This window comes from Humulus lupulus, chromosome 5 (genome assembly GCF_963169125.1).
Source record: "Humulus lupulus chromosome 5, drHumLupu1.1, whole genome shotgun sequence".
In the NCBI taxonomy this organism is placed as follows: Eukaryota; Viridiplantae; Streptophyta; class Magnoliopsida; order Rosales; family Cannabaceae; genus Humulus; species Humulus lupulus.
The window spans coordinates 130,173,559-130,196,096 of record NC_084797.1 but is presented as its reverse complement, the minus strand read 5'-3'; the positions used below and the strand labels follow the sequence as shown (position 1 = coordinate 130,196,096).

Below are 22,538 nucleotides of genomic sequence, written 5' to 3'. Positions count from 1 at the left end.
TTTAATATTACATTAAATATATAATATATAATATTTTTTTGTCACTCCTAAATTTAAAAATTAGAACAAACATAAACTTAAACAAAAATAAATAAATTATTTAATTAAAATAGAATATTTATTTCAAAATTTATATGACATTAATATAAATTTAATAAAAATAATTAATAAATTATATAAATAAAACTAAGCAAAATAGCATATGCACGTGTACGCCCTAAATATCCACGGGCTATTAGCGAGCTGAGAAATGGCATAATTATATTGGCCACGTGGATGCCACGTACCCGGAGCTGTTGTTGCTAGGTCCTATCTCTCCAGCTCGAGGTAACCAAAGGCTTAGTGAGATTGCTAAGGAGTCGGGTCAGAGATATGGACACCATGGGCTAAGAATACATCAAGCTCGAGGTACGAGCTTGAGTTGGCACCTCTGACCCCTTATAAAGTCAACCACGCAATGTAAACGTGCATATATCAGACATCACGTGTTTGATATATCCCTGAATTCTCGGACACGCAGCATAAATGTGCGTGTTCAGGCACCCACGACTGGGTGGGCCATGCGGCCCATTCTCCCCCTTACCTATTGATTAGACCACACTTCGTTTTCAGGTTTTAGGAATTAATAATGAATGTCACAGAAGTGACATGATGGGTAAGAGGGTCACGGGATGACCCCCCTTGCCAACCCCCAGGTGCCCTCTCCCTATAAATATGGAGACCCTAGGAGTTGCAAGGGGATGGATTCTATTGTGTAAAGAAATACCCTGTAAAGAATATCAGAAAGATAGCAATAATATTGGCTGGTGGACTAGAAGGATTTTAACCTTTAAACCACCTAAAAAAGTATTTGTGTTACCATTTTACTTTAAGATCATTTATCTATTACGGTTCACAACTTAGCACTAATCCCACTCTTTATTCTATTAATTATCTGTTGTCGAAGAACTGCGTCAACAGTTTGGTAAACCTGTTAGGAGAGTACTGGTCGACAATGGGAGCTCGGTAAACCTGCTATTCCGGCCCATGCTGGAAAAGATGGGTTTGTCTTTCACCGAGCTGAAAGCCACCTCCATGATGTTTTACGGATTCTCTGGAGAAGGATCGGCGACAATAGGGACGATCGAGCTGGTGATCACCTTGGGAGAGGGACCTCGGACAGTCTCGAAACTCCTCGAGTTTGTGGTCATCGATTGTCCCGCCTCGTACAATGCCATTTTGGGTCGACCTACACTAATAGCGTTTGAAGCCGTTACCTCCATCCGCCACCTCGCACTAAAATTCCCCTCTTCTGCGGGGATATGCATAGTCTGTGGCGATCAACTTCCTGCCAGGGAATGCTACAACATTTCCATGAAGGGAAAATTAAAACCCGGGCAGTTAACGATGACCGTCCAAGGTGGAAATGAGGAATCTCAGGAACCTTTGCCTAATTCTGAGATTGAAAAACCTCAGAGTGCCGAAGGGGAAAATATCATCTTAAGTGATGATATTGACCCCAGAATAGGCGAGGATAAATCCGAGCTCCAAGCTATCGAAGAGCTCGAGGAGGTAAATATCGATCCACGTAATCCCTCGCGGATGGTAAAGCTCAGGAAAAATCTATGTAGCGAGAGGAAGGCGGAGCTGATTAAGTTCCTGCAGGAGAGCCTGGACGTGTTCACATGGTCTCATGAGGATATGGTGGGGATCAGTCCGAGCATCATCATTCACACCCTCCATTTGGATAAGAGCGTGCCTGCGAAGTCCCAGAAACAGAGGCACCTAGGAACAACCCGAGCTGAAGCCCTAGAAGAGGAAGTAGCCCGGCTCAAAAAATGCGGCTTTATCCGCGAAGCTAAGTTCCCAGTCTGGGTCGCCAATCCCGTGTTGGTCCCGAAGCCCAATGGGAAGTGGCGGACCTGCATCGACTTCTCCGATCTGAACAAAGCTTGCCCCAAAGACTGTTTCCCCTTGCCAAGGATCGATCAATTGGTAGACGCCACGGTGGGGCACGAGCTCATGTCCTTTATGGATGCGTACTCGGGCTATAATCAGATTGCCATGAATCCAGCGGACCAGGAGCACACTAGCTTCATGACCCCAACTAACATTTATTGTTACAAGGTCATGCCGTTTGGGTTGAAGAATGCCGGAGCTACATACCAGAGACTGGGAAATAGGATGTTTGCCAACCAGATCGGGAAGAACATGGAAGTGTACGTTGACGACATGCTGGTCAAGTAAAAAACTGCCGATAACCATGTTTCCGACCTGGAGGAATGCTTTAAGATACTGAGAGAATACGGCATGAGGCTTAACCCGCAGAAGTGCACTTTCGGAGTCGCCTTAGGGAAGTTCCTGGGTTTCATTGTCAATACCAGAGGAATCAAGGAAAACCCAGATTAGATCAGGTCGTTGCTCAAGCTGCCCTCACCTCGGTCGCAAAAAGACGTTCAAGGGCTGACAGGAAGGGTGGCGACCCTTAATCGGTTTATTTCTAAATCTACCGACAAGTGCCTGCCATTCTACAACCTGCTCTGGGGGAATAAGAAGTTCGAATGGACCAAGGAGTGCGAACGTGCCTTCCTCGACCTGAAAGCACACCTAGCCGAGCCGCCCGTATTGTTCAAACCAACGGCAGGAGAGCCTCTTTTCCTTTACCTAGTTGTCACAGAAGACGCAGCTAGTGTCGTATTGGTCCGAGAAGAGGACCGGGCTCAGAAGCTAGTCTATTACATCAGCAAGAGGCTTCTCGAAGCTGAATCCCGGTATTCGTTGATGGAGAAGATGGTTTTCTATCTCATTACGGCCTCTCGAAAGCTCAAGCCATATTTCCAGTCCCACTCAATACATGTCATAACCGATCAACCTTTAAGGCAGGTTTTGCAAAAACCTGAAGCATCAGGACGTCTGTTGAGGTGGGCTATTGAGCTCAGCCAGTTCGAGATTTTATACACTCCACGAACTGTAATAAAAAGCCAGGCCCTGGTTGATTTTGTAGCAAAGTGCACAGGATTCCAAGAAGATCCTGTGGAAGATTCACCCCAGGCATCCTTAGTCCAGGCCTCATGGAAAGTCTTCGTAGATGGCTCATCTAATGAGAACGGATCCGGGGCTGGAATCATTTTGATATGCCCAGAAGGATATAGGTTCCACTCGGCGTTGAGATTTGGATTCAAGGAATCCAACAACGAGGCTGAATACGAAGCTTTACTGGCCGGGCTAAGGGTGGCCCAGGAGCTGAAGGCAAGCTCCGTTCAGTGTTACAACGATTCCCAGCTCGTGGTAAACCAGGTGCTAGGTGAATACCAAGCACGGGGAACCAAGATGACTGCTTACCTGGCCAAGGTAAAGGTCGAGCTGTCTGCATTTGAACGGGGCTTAATCGAGCAGATACCTCGGGAGTAGAATGCCAACGCAGACGCCCTCGCAAAACTCGCTACCTCCGGGGAGACGGAGACTTTGGGGTTAGTACCGGTAGAGTTCTTGGAGAAACCAAGCATAGAAGAAGTCAGGGCGGAGGTCGAGATGATTGACGCCAGACCGACCTGGATGACCCCCATCCTCGAATATCTCACAGCAGGAAAGTTACCTGAAGAGGGTAATGACGCAAGGCGGGTACTTTACTAGGCTCCAAGGTATACAGTGGTAGATGGGATATTATACCGGTGTGGGCATTCTCTACCCCTCCTACGATGTGTTCTGCCAGGTGAAGCGAAGACCATTTTGCAAGAAGTGCATGAGGGTTTTTGCGGAGATCACACTGGGGGGCAAAGCTTGGCCCTGAAGATCTTAAGGCAAGGATATTACTGGCCCACTCTGTCGAAGGACTCGATCTCTTACGTTAAAAAATGTGACAAGTGCCAGTGATTCGCCACGGTTGCCCGAGCTCCCCCAGTCGAGCTGAAGATGATCTCGTCTTCGTGGCCATTCGCGGTCTGGGGAATCGACTTGGTTGGCGCCCTTCCTACTGGAAAGGGAGGAGTCCGTTACGCGGTGGTGGCTATCGACTACTTCACCAAGTGGGCAGAAGCAGAGCCCTTGGCAACAATCACTTCAGAAAGAGTCCTCGACTTTTTGGTCAAAAGCATTATCTGCTGATTTGGGCTGCCAAAGAAGATTGTATCAGACAATAGAACGCAGTTCGACAGCGACCTCTTCACCGAATTCTATGAGAGGCACGACATTGTAAAAAGCTTCTCCTCCGTGGCCTATCCCCAGGCAAATGGGCAGGTCGAGGCTGTCAATAAGACGCTAAAGGAGAGCCTTAAGAAAAGACTGGACGCAGCAAAGGGAGTCTGGCCAGAACAGCTCCCCCAGGTACTGTGGGCATACTGAACCTCACATCGAGCGCCGACAGGTTGCCTCAAAGGTGCCATTTGAGAGGCCGAGGACAGTAATACTTATTGAGAAGGAATTAGAAACTCTGGCGGATGGATTGTTGAGGATATCATCTGGAGTATGTAAAGGAGACAGAGCTGACCAGTGGGAAAATTATGTGGGTATGCAAAGAAAGATTTAGGGAATACTTCAAGGTCAGACTACAGATAGGTTGGTATAAGGGATGTTGTAGAAGACGGTTTTGGCCGACAGAAAGTCTATTGAAGCAATCGAAGAAATTTGATCTTGGATTAGCCAGAGTGTTATACTGCGGAGATTGCTAGTATCGTCGGGTTAGGACGAAAAGTACAATGTTGGATACAAGATGGGACGATGTCCCCAAGAGTTGATCCACGACCTGGTTATTGCCAGTTGGAAACCAAGGATAAAGACTTTTCGTGAATTGATTAGGTTGCACCGGGCAGGGTGTGAGGAATTGGTAACAAGGATTCTGGAACGGTTCAACCTGCAGCAGCACAGGTAAGTTCTTTAGACAGAGAATGCATGAACGGTGTGGGCAAGTTCCCTTCAAGTTCACGAGCAGTACATATGGATTACTCCCAGACAGAAATGGTGAGCAAGTGACTATGCGAAAGACGTTTGTACCCAGAAGGCGAAGTCACAGGTAAGGTTCTACGGAGTGTTAGTTTGGATGTCGTCAGGAGTTCTCAGATTACGGCTGCAAGAAGAAAGGACAGGTAAGAGAAGAATTGATCTGAAGCCGCAAAGAAGCTAATGATGGGCGTCTGAAGAATTGAAAGCATAACAAGATTGGTAAGCGCGTCATCTATTGCACAAGCATCTCCGGGGACAACTACATCAGAGATGAGGAGAACAGTAAAACTTGAGGTTAGACGGACTGAATGTGTCGAATCAGAAAGAAATTCAGAAGACAAGGTAAGAATTGATTAATATCTGGGAATGCTAGAATGTGTGTGTGTTATGGCTAAGTTAAGAGTGGTGGCATAAAGGACTTGGTCTATGATGAGGTACTTGAGTGTTGGGTATTAGTAAGAAGGTTAACGTTGAGACCCAGATGCGGTGAAAAGTAGCAGACGGACGACCAGTGCTTGAAATCCTCGATTGAGCAAGGGGAGATATAATTGGAGGCGGAGCTCCTAGCTGTGAGGCGAGTATCAGTCTGGGAATAACGCCATAGATTGTGATGGAGGATATAAGGCAACGACTGAGATTGGCGTAGCGTTAGCAGGTATGATTAGCTGGTGAGTGTCACTGAGCTATGGAACCCGAAGTGTCGGCTTTGGTTGAAGCAGAGAAGGACCCTGCTAAGGTGGTACAAGTTGGAATACCAGAAATGGACGAAGGATCCAATTAGATTCGGGTTGTGAATGAGAATTCTGAATGGACATCATTCCACCTCCTAGGGTACGTCGTACCGGGAGGGTCGAGCGGATGCCGGAATATAGCGTTTTCCTTTGGACCCTGAGGGGTTAGGTGATGTGGTAGTGTATCATGGGAATAGACCACTTTAGACCTTGAGTAAATTGTTTGGACATGAAAAGTTTTAACTCAGTTGAGGGAGTTAATGTTGTTGGGTCAAGTGAACTGGGTTCGAGATAGAACGTCGATGATACGGAATTGAGACCCTATAGTATTTTAAATTGTTGGAATGGATTTAGAGGACAAAAAGAACAGAGTGGGAACCTGGAATTATCAGTTGATTGCAAGTGAATTGGCAGTCCGAAAGTTATCAAAGATCTTAAAGAATTAAGCGCTGAGTAGGCGAATACTTGAGGTATTAAAGGAAGTGTAATCCCTGACGAGTTAGTCGTGGTGGCAGTCGTTGGTGTCTTGTTAATGTAACGCATAGTGAATACTACGGTTTGGCTTTAGTTCAGAGAGAAAGCCAAAGAGGTCGTTGAAACTTCTCAAGGCAGGGGTGTCTGCCTATTTGAAAGAATAAAGAGCTGGTAAATTGTTAAATGTTGAGGAAATAAAGTTCCGGAAGGAAAGAGTTGCGTCTCTGCGTAATAACAGACGAGGATCTGTAAGGTGTTCAGAGAAAGAAGGGAGAGTTCTGATTCCTATTTCAACATGAAATTCAGAAGTTGTACTAAGGGTTAGGCCGGCGGGGCCTACAAGCTGATCCCACCTAGTAGAGGTGATGACTTTTGAGTATCTCTAGAATCAAGAATAAGACAGTGAATTGGTCATTGTAACCTAGGCAGACCCTGGGCTTCGGCAGGGTTGCGGTGTAACGAGAGGCTATCAAGAGTATGGCTATTAGACAAGATCTTGTGGGGCAAAATTGTTACTCTTGTAAGAGTGTGGTTGAAAAGTAAAGTAAAGGCGGTGGACCTTGGAAGTATGGTCAGAGTTGCGGGTTTACAGACTGATATGTTGGATAAATTTCGAGGACGAAATTTTTGTGAGGAGGGGATAGTTGTAACGACCCAAATTCGCTAATAAGGCTTAAGGGCCTTGATTAGCGTGCCAGGAGGGCATGATGGGATTTATGTGTGATTCTAATTATTTAAATGCATGGTTATGATTTAAAGCATGTTATATGACTATTTGTTTATCTGAGATGCATGACTATGTAAGTTAGTGTGCATGTAGGCCCGGATCGTGTTAGAAGGGCATAATTGTAATTTGGCCATGATTGGGCGTAACTGTATTGATATGTGTTGATTGTTGAGGCCACAGTGGTATGTGGATGTATCTGTGCTTTGTGACTCGAGGCGATCCCAGTGGGCAGGCTAGCGGAAAGTGATGACAAGAATTTATACCCGGCTCGGGGCGAGCCTGGGGGTACGAACAGGAATTCAGAGAAATAGATTGAGATTTATTTTGATGATGGGGGATAATTATTTGGTGATTTATCAGGTAGTGGGAAGCAACGGGAAAATATTAGAGACACTTGAGGATTAGCGGGAATTGGGTGAATGACTAAAATGGCCCTACTTGAACAAAAGGATTTAGAATTTATAGGGAGGGCGTTTTGGTCATTTGGCTTTTGGAGATAGGTTTTTATAAGGCTTTATAGAGAGAGGGAATGCTGAAAGAAAAAGAAAAGAAAGAAGAAGGAAAGAAAGAAAAGAGAGAAAACAGGGGGGGTTTTCTCAAGGAACGGTTTGTGCGTTCTTGCACCGTTCCTCTCCGTTTTTCTTGGGGAAAAGCTTTGAGGGAGAGCAAGGATAGGCTGAGCATCAAGGATCTTGGGTTAGACTTGAAGATTTGGCAAGAACACATCAATGTTTGAGGTAAGTTTTAGAGATTTTCGGTTTTAAGGGTTTTGATGGTTTGAGCTGTGTTTTGAGCTGGATTGATGGGAATCTCAGGGGATTTCTGGGCAAGCTTTGAGGGAGAGCAAGCTAAGGAGGCCTAGGGTTGAATCAAGGTCGAAATTTGCAGCAATGGTATGATTTCTAAGACTTTAACTTTGTGGTTTGCTTGAATTTCTGGTTTAGGGTTGTTCATGGTAGATTTTGAGATTTGGGATAAATGATCTTGGGATTTGAGGATTTGGGATGCTTGGGATGAATGGAGAGTGTTCATAAGCTTGATTTTGAGTTTGGTAAAGATTTGGGGAAGTTTGGTTTGAGATTGGGTGAAAGAAATCGCAGAAATGCGATATTGGGATTTCTGGGCTGCAACTAGCGCTACAGCGCTAGTCAGTGGGCGCTGTAGCGCTAGTCCCTGTTTCTGGAGGGGTGTTCTGCTTGTAGCGCTACAGCGCCCTCTTTAGAGCGCTGTAGCGCTGGACTGTTCACAGAAGGGAATTTTTGAGTTTTGATGATGGATTTTGACCTAGGGTTCGGGGCTTGTTTCCGCCACTTTGTTTTGGGGATTTGGGACTTCCCGGGGGCTCGGGATTGGTCCCGAGGCTAGGTATTCGGACTTGGGGTTCGGTGTTGACTTTGACCTATGTTTGTGCCTAGGTGTGCGCTAAGGCTCGGGTGGGATCGTGCTCAAGGAGTCAGGTGATCTAAGCTATTGATTGGAAGGGTAAGAAAACTATAACACCCGAGGTTAGGGCATGGCCCCAGATTGTATTATGTGCAAATGTTTAAACCTTACATGAATCATGATGTGTGTGAATGATTATTTCAAATGTACTATATGTGTGATTATGATGAAATGAGCGGCAAGGGCCGAGTACGGCGTAAGCCGGGGCGGCCGTGGGCCGAGTACGGCGTAAGCCGGGCCGGCCGTGGGCCGAGTACGGCGTAAGCCGGGGCGGCCGTGGGCCGAGTACGGCGTAAGCCGGGGCGGCCGTGGGCCGAAAGTAACACCTAGCACATGGGATGCTATAGTCAGGGCGGGGCCCGGTGGATACATGTGTTATGCTATATTCAGGGTGGGACCCAAGGGATACATGAGTTATCCTCGCGGTGAGAACCGATACCCCAGGCTTCGGTAAGGCTCTGGGGCGGCTTGGCCGTGTTTGCTTAGTCTAATGATTGACTTGTTTATTTATGGATTATCTGTTATGATAACTGTATACATTGCATATGTTATGTTCTGCATGAGTTTTCTTGCTGGGCTTCGGCTCACGGGTGCTCTGTGTTGCAGGTAAGGGCAATGACTGAATCAACCAACCATGAGTACGGAGAGCGTGAAGCGGCGCGTACATGTTCGGCCTGCCCGACTGCTTTGGTTGGGGGTTTATTCGAAAGTGGCTATAATAATCTATGATTTTATGATTTCTTAACTGTAACCTTATTTCAAAAATGTAATTAGTTTTCAAACCTTATTTTGGGATCCCAAATGTTTAATAATAGAAGTTTTAATGAAGCGACGCCTTTTCAAAGATTACAGCCTTAACTTTTAATTAGTCACACTTTTGTTTCAAAACCTCGGTTAGCGAGTTCATTGCACACTGCTTTGTCTTAAAAACTCACTTAGTAACGGCTCTAAGGAAGTAGGGCGTTACACGAGAAGATTCACAACTACAGCTCGCGCATTATCAACAAAAGATCACTCGCTATTTCAACTCAAAGGTCAGAAAACGCGCCTTTGGCATTGGCAACCTGGTCCTCAGAAGAGTCTTCTTAGCCAGTAAGGATCCCAAAGACGGAGTATTGGGGCCGAACTGGGAAGGGCCCTACCAAATAACCGAGGTCATAAAAGAAGGAACCTACAAGTTAGCTCGACTTAATGGAGAAGTAGTCCCACGAACTTGGAACGCTATCCATTTGAAGAAATATTATCAATGATAACTTTGTAAGGCTTAATCAGAAAGGCCATCTTTTGTTTATTAAGCAATGAGAATTAAATCTTTTTCCATTATTGTGTATATTTGTAGATGTAATCTCATGTAACCACGAAAGACCCTTTCCTAATTACTTGGGGGGCATATGGTGCCTGGATATAACCAGGTCATCTTAAAGACTTAGAAGTTAATTCAAATTGATTGATCGGTGTTTTTCTTAAAAAGCACGAGATATTGATAAAGGATTAACGCGAACTAAGTCGTATCCTGGATATAACCAAGTTGTCCTAAAACTTAGAAGTTAATTCAAATTGATTGATCGAAGTTTTTCTTAAGAAACATGAGATATTAATAAAGGATTAACGCGAACTAAGTTTTCAAATTAACGTCCTAGATGTAACCAGGTCCTAAAACTTAGAAGTTAATTCAAATTGATTGATCGGTGTTTTTCTTAAAAAAGCACGAGATATTAATAAAGGATTAACGCGAACTAAGTTTTCAAATTAACGTCCTGGATGTAACCAGGTCCTAAAACTTAGAAGTTAATTCAAATTGATTGATCGGTGTTTTTCTTAAAAGGCACGAGATATTAATAAAGGATTAACGCAAACTAAATTTTCAAATTAATGTCTTGGATGTAACCAGGTCCTAAAACTTAAGAAGTTAATTCAAATTGATTGATCGGTGTTTTTCTTAAAAAGCACAAGATATGAATAAAAAATTAACGCAAACTAAGTTTTCAAATTAACGTCCTGGATGCAACCAGGACTTAACTCTTAGAAGTTGGTTCAAGTTGGTTAACAAATGTCTTTTTTAGAAAAGCGTAAGGTGTTAATCACAACACCAACAGAAACTAAGATTATTACCAAAATGCATAAAAGAGAAATGAGATAGAGGCAAAAGGATGTAAATCAATTAAAAATAAGGTTGAAAAAACCAATTGTCTCGAGGTTGAAAAACCTCATAATATAAAGTTACAAAAAAAAATGTGCAAAGGATAAATAGAAGAGGAGAAAGTTTCTAGGCCCCGCCAGGTCGCTCTGTTGAAGACACCACCTCGTCGTCCTGCTTGGTCGTGACTGGAGTTTCCCCAGTCTCGGAGGGCGCCTCTTGTTGGAGGCGAGCTTTGAACTTCCCGAGGAAGGACTCCCACGCTTCCGTCCCCAAGAAGGAAAAGTCACCATCTGGGTTGAAGGCCCAACAATGGTACAACATGTTCTCCATGAAGGTGGTGGAGGTCGCCTTCTCCGCTGCAAGGGCAACCTTAGCTTCTTCAAGTTCCACCCTTGCAGCATCGAGGGCGACCTTGGTGGACTCGGCCTCCAGCAGCTTAGGTCGAGATGCGTCCAGCTCATCCCGCGCGGTTGCCAGGGCATCTTTGGCGTCATGTTCCTGTTTCTTGGCAGTCGCAAGGGCGGCCAGGGCATTCTGATGCTCGCTCCTCATCTCCTCGAGCCTGGCCCTAGATCGGGATATGCTCTGGTGAAGAGCCAAAGCACCCTGCAAGACCAAAAGATAATAAGGCAACTACCTTAGGAAAAAAAAAACATATGGTGCATACAAAAAAGAAGTACCAGTGGCAAGGCAACCTTACCGTGAGAGTCATCCCCAGCGAGGACTCCATCACGTTCTTCGGGCTCCTTGTCTCGATCTCCTGTAGATCCCTCGTGGAGGCATTATAATAGTGGTCCACAGTGTAGCTCGCCGTCTCGTAGACCGTCCCCCGAAAGACACCAGGGATCTTCTCCAAGGCCCGGGAATTCATCGGGACACGCACCTCGGGGGGCGTAGTTAGCGAGGTCCCAGTGGATACCTCCTTTTCCCGAGTAAGGATGGGAGGTGGAGGTGGAGGTGGAGCCATCTCCTTTGCGGCAGGAGGGGTTGGAGGCACCTTTTCAGAAGGGCCTGGGTTTTTCCCCTTAGCGGGGGACTTAGAGGATGTCCCAACAGCCTACTTCGTCAACCGAATCCTCTTCACCAAAGGCCCTGAGGGAGGATTTCCCCCATGGAACATGGCTCGTAAGCCGTCATCCCCGACCTGCGACATCTCTGTTGAAACAAATACAAAGCATTAATATACATGTAAAAATATTTGTACAAAAAAACAAAAATAAAAGGGAAAACAGAGCTCACGTATGTATTGAAAGAGGTCCTACCCTCCAAGCTAGAGGAGGAATCTATGGTCACGACCTCCAGCCCCGGAGCTTCAGCAGGGGAGTCTAAGATAACGACTTCGCGGGCTGGGAGAGGCTCTGGGTCCAGATCTGCCTCGGGACTGGACTCTTCTACGTACTGCCTAAGACCCGGAGCTACTACGCCCTCCAGGAGGGAGGGCCACGACCTAAGATTGGTCCCATATTCCTCAAAGAAGGCCGACCTAAAGGCTAGGGTGTTGTCTACTACTATCGTTCCCCTAGGGCGACCCATTTCGTTACGCAGCACGAGCTAGTCAACGCACTGGAGTAAAGTAATGTTGCGGTCTGGGTCTGTTCGGTGGCGGTGGATGATTTGGTCAGGATTAAACCTAGCAAGCCTTAAATCTACAGTGGCCCTATCTAAATCCCTAAACAGATAAGGATTACCTTGGCCGGAGGGGCCGGCTGCTGCCCCGGACTGGGCCCTCTCCACGTTCGCTTCTTGGGCGACCTCCAAAGCCCGCCTCCGCCGCACGAGGGGGACCTCGTCCTCCTCGTCCTCTTCCTCTCCCACGGCCTCCTCCTCGGGGATGGGCGCCATCTCGCAAGCAGGAGGGAGAGCCCGCGGCCTCCTCAAGGCCAAAGTCTGGCTTGGAGAGATTAGCTTGCACGCCAGCATCGTCTCATCGGACATGAGCTAGCGATAATCCTTTTCGCTTGGGGGCAGCCCCGCCAAGGTCTCGTATTGACCCCCAAGGGTCACAGACTTGGCCGTCCTCGCGAAAATGGCTGCATGATTGTTTCTAAGTTAGGAACGAGTAAAAGAGGCTAATCGACAAATTAACTTACAAGTTGAGAATAGAAGGTACTTACGAGAATGGTTGAAATAGTGGTGTTCGAGTTGCGAAACCCCTTGGACAAGAAGAACTAGTCTTTAAAGTCATCGGGGTGGCTGGGCAGCTCGATGACCGCAACCGAATTTGGAAAACAGGTCAGATAGTAGAACCCGTCGCCTCGCCCCTGCTCCTCCGGGCTGGCCTTGAGGCAGAAGAAGTAAAGGATGTCTACCGGCGTGGGGACCTCCCATTCCTGCTTCAGGAATAAATATTTCAGCCCTGCTAACAAGCGATATGAGTTAGGGGGGAGCTGGAAAGGAGCCAGCTTCACGTAATTTAGAAAATCCGCGAAGTACTGGTCCAGCGGAAGGAAGGCCCTAGCCTTGAGGTGCTTTTCGCTCCAAGCGGCGTACTCCTCATCGAGCAGCGCGCAGCTCCGCTCACCTTCGAGGGGAGGTCGGGCATCTAGGGCGCCCCTCCCTATTTCAATGTTGTGGGAAAGGAAGATTTTATTCACTTTCCCCTGGGTGGTGACCTTCGAGGCGATCCTCTCGGCCTCAAAGAAAGCATCGGGCCCCACCTCGAGCTCCTGCTCCACGGCTGGACCGAAGGCGGGGATTGGGGAGTCTATGACCACCTCCTTTCCCTTGTTGGCTTGCTGGGAAGACGAGCTGCCAACACTCTTCTTGGATTCGGTTTTTTTTGGTCCCATATGGTCACCTAGCGAACAAAAGAAGAAAATTTAGAAAGGGCGACCTAAGCATAAGAAAGAATCTAACGCGAAGTGTTTCCTTTACACGGGGTGAGGTAATCTCAGCCCGTGGAGAGTGAGACCACGCGGTTTTATGAACACGCGCCTATGCTCCTAATAGGTCCCCAATTACTCGAAATTCGTGTGTCAGGAGGGTCAGAGTAAAAGTTTTCCTTGGAAGGAAAGTTTCAGTAGGCAAACAGTGCAAAACCGCCTATGAAGCATGTCCCCTAAGCTAGCCGGTTTTGCACCCTAAAAACTGGTTATTTCAAACAGGCATACAAAAATTTTGCCCAGAAAATCTCCCCAGAAAGTGTACCCTATGAGTCATGCTCCTAAATGGTTTTTTCTACGGTCGATGCCCTAGGATAAAAACCTACGCGTATCATACCAACAAAAAACCAGCAAAACACTACATGCTATTACAGAGATAATTTACCTAAGCAACAGTGAGAAAAAAAATTTAAAACATGCACAAACGGAGGACTTACAGAAGTATTTTGCTGTGGTGAGACTGAAAGGGTCGTCTGGGTTGGAATCCTGTTGGGATTGCTGGTGCCGAAGTCTCAAAGGAGCTCTCCTGCCTGAATTTCTGGAACTCTGAGAACAGTGACCGGAAGAAAGAGAGGGTTTTTGGGACTGAGAAGAAAGAAGAAAATGAGAAAATTTTCAAATAAACAGGTAGCCCATGCGAAAGGTGGCCACCCCTTTTATATATGTAAAAGGCCAAAGGAGGAGGGTCGTTGGATCGCCTTGATGTAGGATACGAGGATCACTACTCGAAAGGCGAAACGACGGCCGAATATAGGCTAGGCCATTTAATGCGGTTCTCGGAAGACGTACCGTCACCAACCACGATGCTCCACGTATTCGATACCAGCATAATGGGCAGAATGTGAAGAGTCCACAAAGAAGCCTAAAAGCCCCCACTGTGGCCCCAGGTGATGTCATATGCCACGAGCAGGGGCTTGGGGGACAAATGTACGCCCTAAATATCCACGGGCTATTAGCGAGCTGAGAAATGGCATAATTATATCGGCCACGTAGATGCCACGTACTCGGAGCTGCTGTTGCCAGGTCCTACCTCTCCAACTCGAGGTAACCAAAGGCTTAGTGAGATTGCTAAGGAGTCGGGTCAGAGATATGGACACCACGGGCTAAGAATACATCAAGCTCGAGGTACGAGCTTGAGTTGGCACCTCTGACCCCTTATAAAGTCAACCACGCAATGTAAACGTGCATATATCAGACATCACGTGTCTGATATATCCCTGAATTCTCGGACACGCAGCATAAACGTGCTTGTTCAGGCACCCACGACTGGGTGGGCCATGAGGCCCATTCTCCCACTTACCTATTGATTAGACCACACTTCGTTGTCAGGTTTTAGGAATTAATCATGAATGTCACAGAAGTGACATGATGGGTAAGAGGGTCACGGGATGACCCCCCTTGCCAACCCTCAGGTACCCTCTCCCTATAAATATGGAGACCCTGGGAGTTGCAAGGGGTTGGATTCTATTATGTAAAGAAATACCCTGTAAAGAATATAAAAAAGATAGCAATAATATTGGCTGGTGGACTAGAAGGATTTTAACTTTTGAACCACCTAAAAAAGTATTCGTGTCACCATTTTACTTTAAGATCATTTATCTATTATGGTTCACAACTTATCACTAATCTCACTCTTTATTCTATTAATTATCTGTTGCCGAAGAACCGCGTCAACAACACGCTACTTGTATCTAGTATCATATATAATTCTTTGCTTTAATCACTGTGAGGCTCACTAGTGTAAAATAATGAAAAATAATGATTAAAGCTCCTTAATTACTTTAAGGGGCACTTTATTTTGCATTTTGTCGCGTGAAAGTAATCACGGACAGATATAGTACTAAAACAAGATTCCATATTAATAAAAAAGAATCTAAATTCTATCTGTAGTGTTTGTTTAGGTTCATATTATAAGACACTATATTGTAGACCGAGAGAGTGTCCATTAACAAGTAATAAGTTGATTCTTATCTTGCCATTTATCTTATGACAAAGTTCTATATAGTTAATTATGGGAAAATCGAAAAGCAACCAGAAAATCAATCTCATGGAATATTCCAAGAAACAAGAGCCAAGAAATCACATTGCTAGTTTAAGTTTAAGTTTAAGATAGTTAGATAAACTAGATAAGCTACCATACTATCATGAATAAAATATAACCAAAATAGCAGTAATATTCTTTACTCCTTTTTGAGGAGTAATGGTCCCACATTATCACCGGTTGCTTTGTTGTGCTTCACATGACTCCCGTCACACAGAGGAAAAGTTCCCGACCTCCAACACCTGTTCAAAAAGGTTCCCATGTATAATTTCGTTACAATTTTTATCACAAACCCGTGACCAACACACATAAGTATATGTATGTACATATATATATATATATAAAAGAGAACGATGATTAATTATTTATGAAGTTCATCTAAACTTTAATTAACAAAACTGATTATTAGGAACAGGACAGGACAACATTCATTCAGTTGTATTAAGCCATACATAATATATATATCTGTATAGTTAGGTTGGTGACTTGAATATGTTATAGATACTGTATAGTGTATACACATATCCTTTGGATGGGTGAATAGACTGAAAATCATTGGAATCTATGTGACAGACAACAGATTGTAATTATTTAATAGTTTGGGCGCATGGGCGCAATCAGAATGAATGTAAAGAAAAATTTAAAGTCACTACCTGTATAAATAAATAAAATAAAAACTAAAAGAAGAATCCTCCAATAAAGAGCTCAAAAACGGTCATCAATTTTAATGTGTTAGATGTTTTGATTAATATATTAATAGGTGAAAACGACAAGAAGAAAAATACCTGCAGTAAGGAGTGAGAGGCTTAGAGAGTTCAGATACGACAACAGAGTCCACAACTTTGGCTTCGGTCTTCCTGATCTCTGGGTTTATGGCTTGGGCTGCAGCCTCTGTTGCTCTGACCACCGTAATCCTGGGTCTAGCGTTACTGTTAGAAAAAGAAAGAGACGGGAAAGGAACTGCTGGCTTCAGCGTGCATGATTTCCCAGACGATACTAAACCGACAGTGGTAGTGGTAAGGGTAACAACGTTCGACGCCATTGGACCTTAATTATTAGCGATGCTCTTTAGTTTTTGGGTTTCAAGTAAGGAAGCCATTACAATGGCTGGAGAGGATTATTAATAATGTTAGGAGACGGCTACCTCAACTTGTGGACACCACGCACCCTCATAGCTTTAGGAATTGGATGGAGCCTGCTCATGACACGTCATATACGCACGGACCAATTTGTATGTTAGGGTTGGTTGATTGATTTGTTGGGATTAGTTAACGCCAAATATTCAAGTTTACAATTTTTTTTTTCTAAAAAATTATTACAGGTTATAATCTGAAATATTACAATACAATAAGACATGTTAGATTTTCCAATTCCACAAATAGTAATTCTCAATATTTGTTCTTGCTTTTTTTCTTCTTCTTTGAGATATAATCTTGCTCTTTAATTCACGTCATTTTGTACATAGTCGTGGGAGAGTAGTGTAGAATAACTCGCAACAAGAAAACCATGAACATTATCTCTAAGGAGACAATACACAATAGCACTCACAAACAAATGCAAAGGGTATCGATTGAATCCCCCGCTTCTTGGTTACAAAGCCAAAAGACCCATGATATGTGCTAACTGTTTTTTTTGCTATCAACTAATTAATTAAAGCTTAAAGAAAATACAAGAGGAATAGAGAATTCTTACGTGGTTCATGTTATTAATTAACCTAGTATACGAGTCAATTTTATTAGGATTTGGGAAGCTTGGGGTCTCAAGCTTCTATGTTGTGAGACATTTTGCTTGTCGCTTGTACCGACTCAATGACACAACTTGGGAAACAGTTACATGTCAGACGACTGTTTGTGGTCCACCGTCACTACGTTTGACACCTGACACTATACTCCAAACCCCGAGGACAACTCTTGCGGGCCCGAAGGACTAGAGCAGAGAGGACAGTGAGGAGATCATAATGGTACTCCTCGAGGTGTAATTCACGTGAGGACATACTTCTCTAGAGGTGGCGCACAACCAAACATAAAGGGCTTACTCTCTGAGGGGCTATAGGCGAGCTCACTAGGGCTTCCTTGTCTTCCATGAAGCTTAATTACTCTCTAAATATTGCCACATGTCACTTGGTAAAAACACGGACAACATTTGTCTCCCAAGTCTTCACTCATCCTCTGACAGTGGAGACTTAGATTGATAGGAGTAATTTTGAGGGACGTGTTCAAGGGGAGACTGGAACACCTTGGATAACTAAGGCCATTACACTGTGTGGTTATAAAAGTGCAAAACTTGCTAATCAAGTCGTATAGTTGAAAACATGACCCTAAAGTCGTAATTAAGTTAAGGTTAAAATATTTTGGTCATAGGAAATTTCTCATTAAAATAAACATTTAATATATAGGATCCCAAAATATATTTTAAATGACAGTTTACAAAATTTCAAAGTTTATGTACAACCACAAGCCACTCTAATGGCAAAATAGACACTTTAGGTTCTCCTGTCCCTGTACCATTCCTCAGCTGTGGTGGTCGATCAGCTGACTATGTACATTCAGCCCCAGAGCTCTCCAACTCAGGACTGGTCCACCTTGCCCTTGCCTTTACCTGCACCACGTAGCACCCGTGAGCCAAGGCCCAGATCGCATAAGTGACAATCAACAGTCAAATAATTCACAGATCGCCAAACAGATACTCAACAAGTCACATTACTCAAATAATAAAAAATATCAATCTGCAAACCAATAACCAATCATCCAGATAATAAACATGCCATAATCATCAGATTCATAACAATAAGCATACAACACAATATCTAGGGTCAATGCCCTTAAGCCGCACCCTCTGATTATCCCACTGACTCCGGCTTGCTTAGGTCGAGCTCGGTGATTATATACTTAACCTCACCTACCAATGGCCGAGCCGCGTCCTATGTGCAAATAATGACTTCGACACTCTTAGATCGTTTATCACATGTCCCCAGGGCATAATACCATCCTATGACATCACATACAAGTATAGGGAACTCTTAGTCCCAACATAACCACGTAACCGGGTGCAGTTTCTTACCTTTGATTCTGATTGCTTTGGTTAATGAAAACGACCCTCGAGCACGATCCCGTCCAAGCCCTAGCGTACACCTAGTCACAACCGCAAAGTAGAATCATCATTAAATCTCAATTCCTTAACCCAACTTCGAGACCAATCCCAAGCCCTTGGGGGGTGGTGGAATCGACGCCCGAGCCTCCGAGCAAAAACCCTAAGAAAAATACCCAAAACCCATTTCTGGAGGCAGGGTAGCACTACAACACCACAAGGTGGGCGCTACAGCGCTAGAAACAGAGACAAACGCCCCTTAGAAAACCAGGCATAGCGCTGTAGCGCTCCAAAGCTAGCGCTACAGCGCTACAAAAAACACATGCAACCCTCTGGGTTTTTCCTTCGAATTTCCCCGAGCCAAAGCTCCATAAATCCACTCCAAACCTCAACTAAACTTCAAATTGAGCATACCATCCACTACATCTCATCCAACATGACCCAACAACATCAAAACTTGGCCACATGCATCATCAAACACAGAAAACCAGAATTGAGCTTAAAGCTCAAGAACTTCACAGAAAACCCAGAAACTCAACTGATCAAGATCAGAAATTGTTACCTTTAATGGAGAATCCGACCCTAGGTTGCCCTCAATGTCCTTCTAGCCTTTGGTTCCTCAAATCCCCAAGCTCAAGTCCCTTAATTTTCATCCAAAATTCAAATTCAGAAACAACTTCATCAAAGTCAAAAAATTTAGACCAAACTCTTTAAACATTACCTTAATTGGACACTAACTCCAGCTAAACCTCCTAGCTTCACCAAGAACCAAAGTCTCAAGCTCTTTCCTAAACCTCCTCTGAGCTTATAGCTTCAAAATCCAGAAGAAAGGGTGCAAGGAGAGGAAATCGTGTGGGAGAGAGAGAGGTCTCTTTTTTTTTTTTCCTTCATTCTTTCTTTCTTTCCTTCAGCTTCTAACCCTTTCTACAACTTCCACTAAGTCTAAAAAGTAGAATAACCCTTATCCCTTTTTAACCATCAAAAGATCATTTTGCCCTCCCAAATAAACCTAAGTCTTTAATCAATCTAAGGGCATTTTGGTCATTTTCTCCCAATTCCCGCTAGTTCCTCAAGTGTCCCTAATATTTACCACTTAATTCCCGCCATCTAACTAATCACCAACTATTTTCCCCAAGGTCTATAAATCTCCAATATATTTCCCAGATTCCCAAAAATACCCCTAGGCTCCCTCGAGCTGAGTATAAACCCCCGCTGTGACTATTTTGCTAAACCGCTCACTAGGATCGCCTCTAGCCACAAGCTGCAAATATATCCACATAATAATGTGGTCTCAACAATTTATCACAAATAATCACGTTTATGCCCTCAACAAGCCAAAATTACGATTATGCCCCTATAATATCAGCAAGACCTACATGCATACTAATACTCATAATCATGAATCTCATATATCCATATAATCATATGAGCATGCTTATCACATAATCATGCATTTAATCATTTAAATCACACATAAACCAATTATGCCATCCCGTCACACTAATCAAGGCACTTAAGCCTTAATAGTAATTTTGGGTCGTTCAAAGACGTTTAGGCTCCTCGAGGCATCAAACCTACCAAAAGGTGATGCCACGTGTCGAATCCCTATTGTTGGGCCCATCAATCGGTGTCATTTAATGAGGATTCTTTTTCATGCCCAAGATGTCCAATCCGTACCCTAGGAGCCCTTTCGCCTTGTACCCGAGGCGTTCTTTTCCCATGATATGATCATGATCCGTGCCTTGATACTTGTGGCCATTGGATCACGCTCGAATGCCTACTCCGTAGGTGATCAACGGCTGTGGAGGAGTTGCTTCTCCACCAATTTGTGGAGTATAAACATCGACATTTGCCTTCCATTTTCTTTTACACCAGCGTTTGAAAATTTTCCCATTCTAGAGCCTAGAAAAACCCTCTTCACCAACCAAGAACTCCATTGTAGCACCAAGGATTCTCTGCTTGTGACCCTGAAAGATTGGAGGGAGCCAAGCTACTTCTGGGTTAATCGCACAAAGTACTTCCGTGTTCGGACACGATAGAACACTTATCGGCGATTCATTTTGAGTAAGTTCTTACTTTCTACTCTCTGTTTGAGTGTTCTTGAGGCTTTATGGTTTTGTGTTTAGGCTCTTAGGAATTAGAGGTAATTTTGACATCTTTTAGTGTCCTTATAGGTCCATGCTAGTGTTAAAACTAGCCAAAACGGACCATTTAGGCTTTTAGCATTTTTTTTATGCATTCTTGGCATTCACCCGGATTTTGGAAAATTTCTAGATTCCGGCGAAGTTCTTGAGTTCCAGTGGTGTTATCTGGGAGCAAATCTAGGGTTCTGGAGACACCCCTGTCCCTTAGAATTTCTCTTTTCCTCCACTCCCCGAGTAGTTGTCTTAGGGGTTCTCGTGTTTTGGCTCATTTTCCTTCAGTCAAAATGCTAACTGCTTGGTTTTGTCAGTTGTCCAAGGAGCTCTATCAACTTCACCAACAAAGTTTATAGGCATTTGACCAGAAGATCATAGTTATGGCCCATGAAGGCAAGCAAAGACCGGAGGAGAGGAGACCGGGCAATAGTGGTAAAAGAAGAACCTCCAGTAGCGAAGAGGCCAGCCCGTCGGGGTGCCTCAGAGGAGGACGTAAACAAGGGCCCCATTAACGCCACCAAACATTATGAGGCAGATGGATTTAAGGCGGAGTAATTTCCCAACAAGCTGAAGCACCGCGGGGCCCTGGACCAAATCATAACCCACTATGGGATCGGCAAGGATATCCTCGTGCGCCTATCATGGGAGACAGAGAGGGCACACCATAGCGTAAATGACCTCGGGGCCTGGAGCCAGTCTCACCTCTAAGCAGGGGTGGCGCTGCCCCTGCACCAATATTTTGTAGATTTTTTGTAGTTTGTTAGCATCGCCCTTTTCTAGCTGTCCCCAAAGGGGTATCAGGTCATTGAAGGACTGCACATCTTGTATTGGAGGAGGAATTGGCCTATGCCTTCTTTGGCCAAGATATTGTACGTCTACAGTTTCCGAGCCTGCCTGAGGAAGATGCGTGGTGATGGGTACTATACTCTGATGAAGTACACCAATCCAAACATAGTGTATAGGGCTCCCTGTCATAACGAGAGCCATGCACGGGATTACAGGGACCATTTCTTCCTCACAAATGATGTCTCGATGCGGACAAACCCAACCCTTCTCCTCGAGTTCTCCAGGGTTAGTAAGTATCTCATCTTTCTTTTGGTTTGTCCTCCAGTACCAATTTTCTTCTTGTACTTAGGAATTTACTCTTGCTTGGTGTTAGGAAACTTATACATGATCTTTATTTATTTTTCATGTAGATCTAATATTAAACAAGTTAATACGAGACAACCTAGAACATGTTTCTAAAATTGAATTCAAAGAGAAATAATGATAAGAATACTTACATTATACGCAGCAGAATAATAGAGTCCTTCCTTCAGTTTCTCTAACCCTTGTATCCTTTATGTCGCAGAGTATTACCAAGACACTGAACCGATCTTGAATTTTCTTCACAGTCTTCCAAAGTATCCTTAGAATCATCTAGACTAGAGTGGGAAATTCTCAACACATGAGACAGATACAGAGAGAAGAAGAGAAAAGAATAACGAGGCTTAGAAAATGACTTATGTTTAGAGAGAGAATCTAAAAACTATCAGAAACTTGTGTTTAAAAAATTTGAACTTATGTTTTCATCTCTCACTTAGCATTCTTTTGATAGACTCAATTAGGTTATTTATTTAATTAAAAAATAAATAAAATAATAGCCAATTAACAACCCTAGGTTGAAATTATCATGGGCTTTAGGTCCGTGAAATTTCCCATTTGATTATAAGCCCATTGGACTTATAATCAATGCCTGTATTATATTCTATTGATTTAATTAATTAAATATTTATTTGTGTATCCTAATTTCAGCATGAGTCTTTCACTCAGATCGTGTACTGCTGGCAAATAAATGTGTGGAAGAAATAGCCTGGGAGTCCATGTATTCCCCATGTAGACAACACAGTTTTCATGATGGTTGTTCGAGCTAGGGATGCATAAATTGATAAGGGCAAGCTTATAATATTTATAAGGCA

The 22,538-nt window shown here is 44.1% G+C and overlaps 2 protein-coding genes across 2 annotated transcripts; both read right to left on the bottom strand.

Moving 5' to 3' along the window:
* Nucleotides 1-10,429: 10,429 nt before the first annotated feature.
* On the bottom strand, nucleotides 10,430-15,194 carry LOC133777653 (uncharacterized). Its single transcript, XM_062217347.1, has 2 exons — nucleotides 11,133-15,194; nucleotides 10,430-11,038 (listed from the first exon to the last, which is right to left on the bottom strand). The coding sequence occupies exons 1-2, from the start codon at nucleotides 11,397-11,399 to the stop codon at nucleotides 10,559-10,561; spliced, it is 747 nt and encodes a 248-aa protein (XP_062073331.1). The 5' UTR covers nucleotides 11,400-15,194; the 3' UTR covers nucleotides 10,430-10,558.
* A 146-nt stretch (nucleotides 15,195-15,340) lies between these two features.
* On the bottom strand, nucleotides 15,341-16,490 carry LOC133777654 (CDGSH iron-sulfur domain-containing protein NEET). The gene is made up of 2 exons (XM_062217348.1): nucleotides 16,141-16,490; nucleotides 15,341-15,597 (listed from the first exon to the last, which is right to left on the bottom strand). The coding sequence occupies exons 1-2, from the start codon at nucleotides 16,395-16,397 to the stop codon at nucleotides 15,495-15,497; spliced, it is 360 nt and encodes a 119-aa protein (XP_062073332.1). The 5' UTR covers nucleotides 16,398-16,490; the 3' UTR covers nucleotides 15,341-15,494.
* Between the last annotated feature and the right edge of the window lie 6,048 nt (nucleotides 16,491-22,538).